Below are 3,390 nucleotides of genomic sequence, written 5' to 3'. Positions count from 1 at the left end.
TGAACAATAGGAAGGGAGGTCAATTCCTCTAAGAGCTATTCATTCCATTTTTGAACATCTGTTAGAAAGTTCTTTATTCTGATTCAAAGTCTACAACCCCGTAACATCCACCCACTAATTATTTTTAAATCTGCCTTCTGAAAATTCCAAAGAAAAGTTTAAATTCTTCCTCATGACAGTCCTTTAGTCATTTTAGAACAGAATAAAATCACCGAAAAGTATCTCTAAAAGACACTTTCCTGGTTTTTCAATCATCTTAATCCTTTACTCTTCTTCCTTATACTTTCTTTTATTTATTTAAGTTACTTTAGTCTTTGAAGCTCAGGCTTTAATTCTCTACATTCTTTTCCTCAGAGAACAAATCCTATTTTGACACCGTGCACCCAAAATGCAATCCTGTATCTTCACTTGACTCCTCAGATAATACACTCTCAACTTCAAATGAAGCATGATAAAAACAATTTGACCATTCCCACTCCCTTTTTGGTTTTTCTCCCATATGCCTCCAATTTCTGTAATGATAGTTTCAATTTTCCAGTTGCCTAAATTGAAAATCATGTATAGCTAAATTGAGATCATGTATAGCTCATCCCTTTTTCCTTCCAATGTTAAACTGATTGAGTCCTGTTAATTCTTTCTTTGAAACAAGATCTTCATTATCTTTTGTCTACAATACTGTTGCCATGGCTCTGCCAAATGCTGTGGGATTATCCTTTTACACTCCTCCCACCCCATCATACCAACATACAGCCATTAAGATTCATTTTCCTAAAGAACAGACTGCAGAAACATTTCCCTATTAAAAATTATTTTGATGGTTGTCCAGTGCCTAAAATGTAAAATCTAAACTTCTCAATATGACTTTTAAGTCTTTCAGTTAGTTCTACTCTCAAGAATCCAACCTAATCTTTGTAATATTCTCTACTGCAAACTTCTCCCTCATGGTCCCTGTAATGTGCAATGTTATGATTTCATAAAAATCTTTTTAAACTTTAAAAATGTGAAATAGAACACAATAAACTACATGAACATAAATGTACAGCATAATGAATAATTAAGTGAACACCCAAATCAAGAAATAAAACACGGCTTGCACCCAAGATTTCTCCTCATATAACCCTTCTGGATCATAACTTAATCCCCTAGCAGTGATCATTATCCCCACTTTATGGTAATTGGATGTTTTTCTTTATAGTTTTTCCACCAGGTACATCCTTAAATAATATAACTTAGTTTGCCTGTTTTTGAATTATACTTCATGTGTTTGTTCATCAACAATGTATTTCTAAGACTTATTCAGGTTGCTGCATGTAATTCTGGTTTATTTTCATTACTCTAGTTCAGGGTTTCTCAACCTTGGCGCTATCGACATTGGGACGAATAATACTTTGTTGTGGTGGCTGTCCTGTGTATTGTAGGATGTTTAGCAGCATCTCTGGCTCCACCCATTAGATGTCAGCAGTGTCCCCCCTTTGTGACAACCAAAAATGTCCCCTGGGAGGCAAAATCAGTCCTGGTTGAGAACACTGTTCTAATTTATTCACTTCCATTACTCATCCATTTATGGTGTTCCACTCTGTAACAGTTACTTTTCCAGTCTGCTACTACAAAAATAATGCTGTTATGAACATTCTTATACAAGTCTCCAGGAGCATATGCACATGCATTTTTCTAGAATGGGAATTGCTGGGTCATTTCGGCGTGCATATCTTTAACTTGATAACGCTAAACATTTTTTCCAAAGTGGTTGTACCATATGAGAATTCATATTATTATATAATCCTTCTCAAAAGACTTAAGTATTACTCATAAAATATTGAGACATAATCAGCTATAGAGATTTTCTACCTCCTAATCAATACACGAATTCTGTTCTTGTTATTTTCCCTCAGACTCCAGCTCCTCCCTTCCTTCTTTTCTACCCTAATCACAACTATTCTTCAAGCCCCAACTGACATCCACCTTTTGGGGGGAGAACAAAATTATCCCCTATTGCTCTCCTCTTTCTCTAAACTTGAATAGCATTATGGATTGTGCCACTCATTTTTTGTTAATCACATAAGCCCCCAAATGCTAAACTCTTACGCAGCACAAAAGTTGTCTTTTATTTCTTCTTTGAAATAAAGAATCCCTTTCTGGCCTAGCAAAATAATCTAGCTATACACATATAAATATTCAATAAGTACACCTTGAATGAATGAGAACAGACAAGCTTCACAATCTCCTGAGTCTGAGAGGGATAGAGATTTGAAAGTAACAGCCAAGAAAGCTGAATTCTAGTCCTGGCTCTCATTCATACTAACTAGAATGTGAACTTGAGCAAGTGATTTCCCCTCTCTAGACATCTGTTTCTTCATCTGCAAAAATGGGTTAGAACAGACGACCTCAGAGGTCCCTTTCAGCGATAGAATTCGGTAAGAAAATTCAACTTCAAATCGAGCTTGAGGATGAGACCGGGAGTACGGGTAGGGGAGTCCCTCGGGTGTCGACCGGGGTGGTAGTGGTGGTGGGGTTTCCTCTGTTGTCCCCTGGAGCCCAAGAAAATGAGCACGATGGCTGATGTCAGCCGCCAGGGCGGGGACGAGTGGGCACTGACGGCCACAGACCATCCCTGGTGACAAGTGCCTAAATACAGACACCGAGTCACTAGAAAAGAGTAGTGCGGCCGAGTCCGCCCCGCGCACGGGCGCTCGGGAAAAGCCGGCAGGGGGTATGAGAAGCCTCAAGGGCTGGCCGTGGGCCAAGGGAGCGGGAGGTTCTCGGCGCCCACTCGCTCACCCGGTTGGGATATTCCTTCTCCACACAGTCCCCACACATCGCGACGCTGTTTACACGGAACGTCCTTCACCGCTTCCGGGAAGTCGAAACCTCGCGACAGCTCAGAGAAAGTTGCCGCATGCGCCCCAAGTACTCGACGCTGGGTAGTTGGTCTTCGGAACCGAGTCGAAGTCTCCGCCCCTTAGCAACTGTTGTTAGGGCATGGCATAGTCTCCCCGGAGACATCCGTAGGCAAAGAGTACAGAAATCTTCCGAGAGAGAGGAAGGGACCGTGGACTGGCAGATGTGGCGAGAAGGGGAAGTGGATCTTGGACTGAGCAAAGTTCTCATAGGCGCCTTCCTGAGCTTAGGCTGACAGAAACGCTTACTCCATACAGAAAACTGAAAAGTTAATAAATGCCGTTCTATACCAATTCTTAGGTCAATGAGAATCATAAGAGATCAGATCACGGCAGGTGAATAAACAATAACTGAAGTGTTTGGGAAGAGGCACTTAGTGCTCTGCAGAGAATCTCCGAAAAAGAACACGTAAAATGTTAATAATAAGTGACCACCCCAGAGTCCTCTGGAGGACATAGCGATGGGAAACGTATTTCTATCTCTCTACGTGTC

At 40.9% G+C, this 3,390-nt stretch overlaps 1 protein-coding gene across 1 annotated transcript in view; it reads right to left on the bottom strand.

Moving 5' to 3' along the window:
* Positions 1 to 2,951, bottom strand: part of CHURC1 (churchill domain containing 1) — an 18,644-nt gene extending 15,693 nt beyond the window's left edge. Inside the window, exon 1 of the mRNA XM_012656180.1 lies at positions 2,779 to 2,951. Within this exon, the coding sequence (XP_012511634.1) occupies positions 2,779 to 2,817 (39 nt within the window). The 5' untranslated portion in view covers positions 2,818 to 2,951. The remainder of the gene's footprint in view (positions 1 to 2,778) is intronic.
* Positions 2,952 to 3,390: the final 439 nt, after the last annotated feature.

Source organism: Propithecus coquereli, unplaced genomic scaffold, assembly GCF_000956105.1.
Source record: "Propithecus coquereli isolate 6110/MARCELLA unplaced genomic scaffold, Pcoq_1.0 Scaffold5, whole genome shotgun sequence".
NCBI classification, from domain to species: domain Eukaryota; kingdom Metazoa; phylum Chordata; class Mammalia; order Primates; family Indriidae; genus Propithecus; species Propithecus coquereli.
This window is presented reverse-complemented; position numbering and strand designations above follow the sequence as displayed.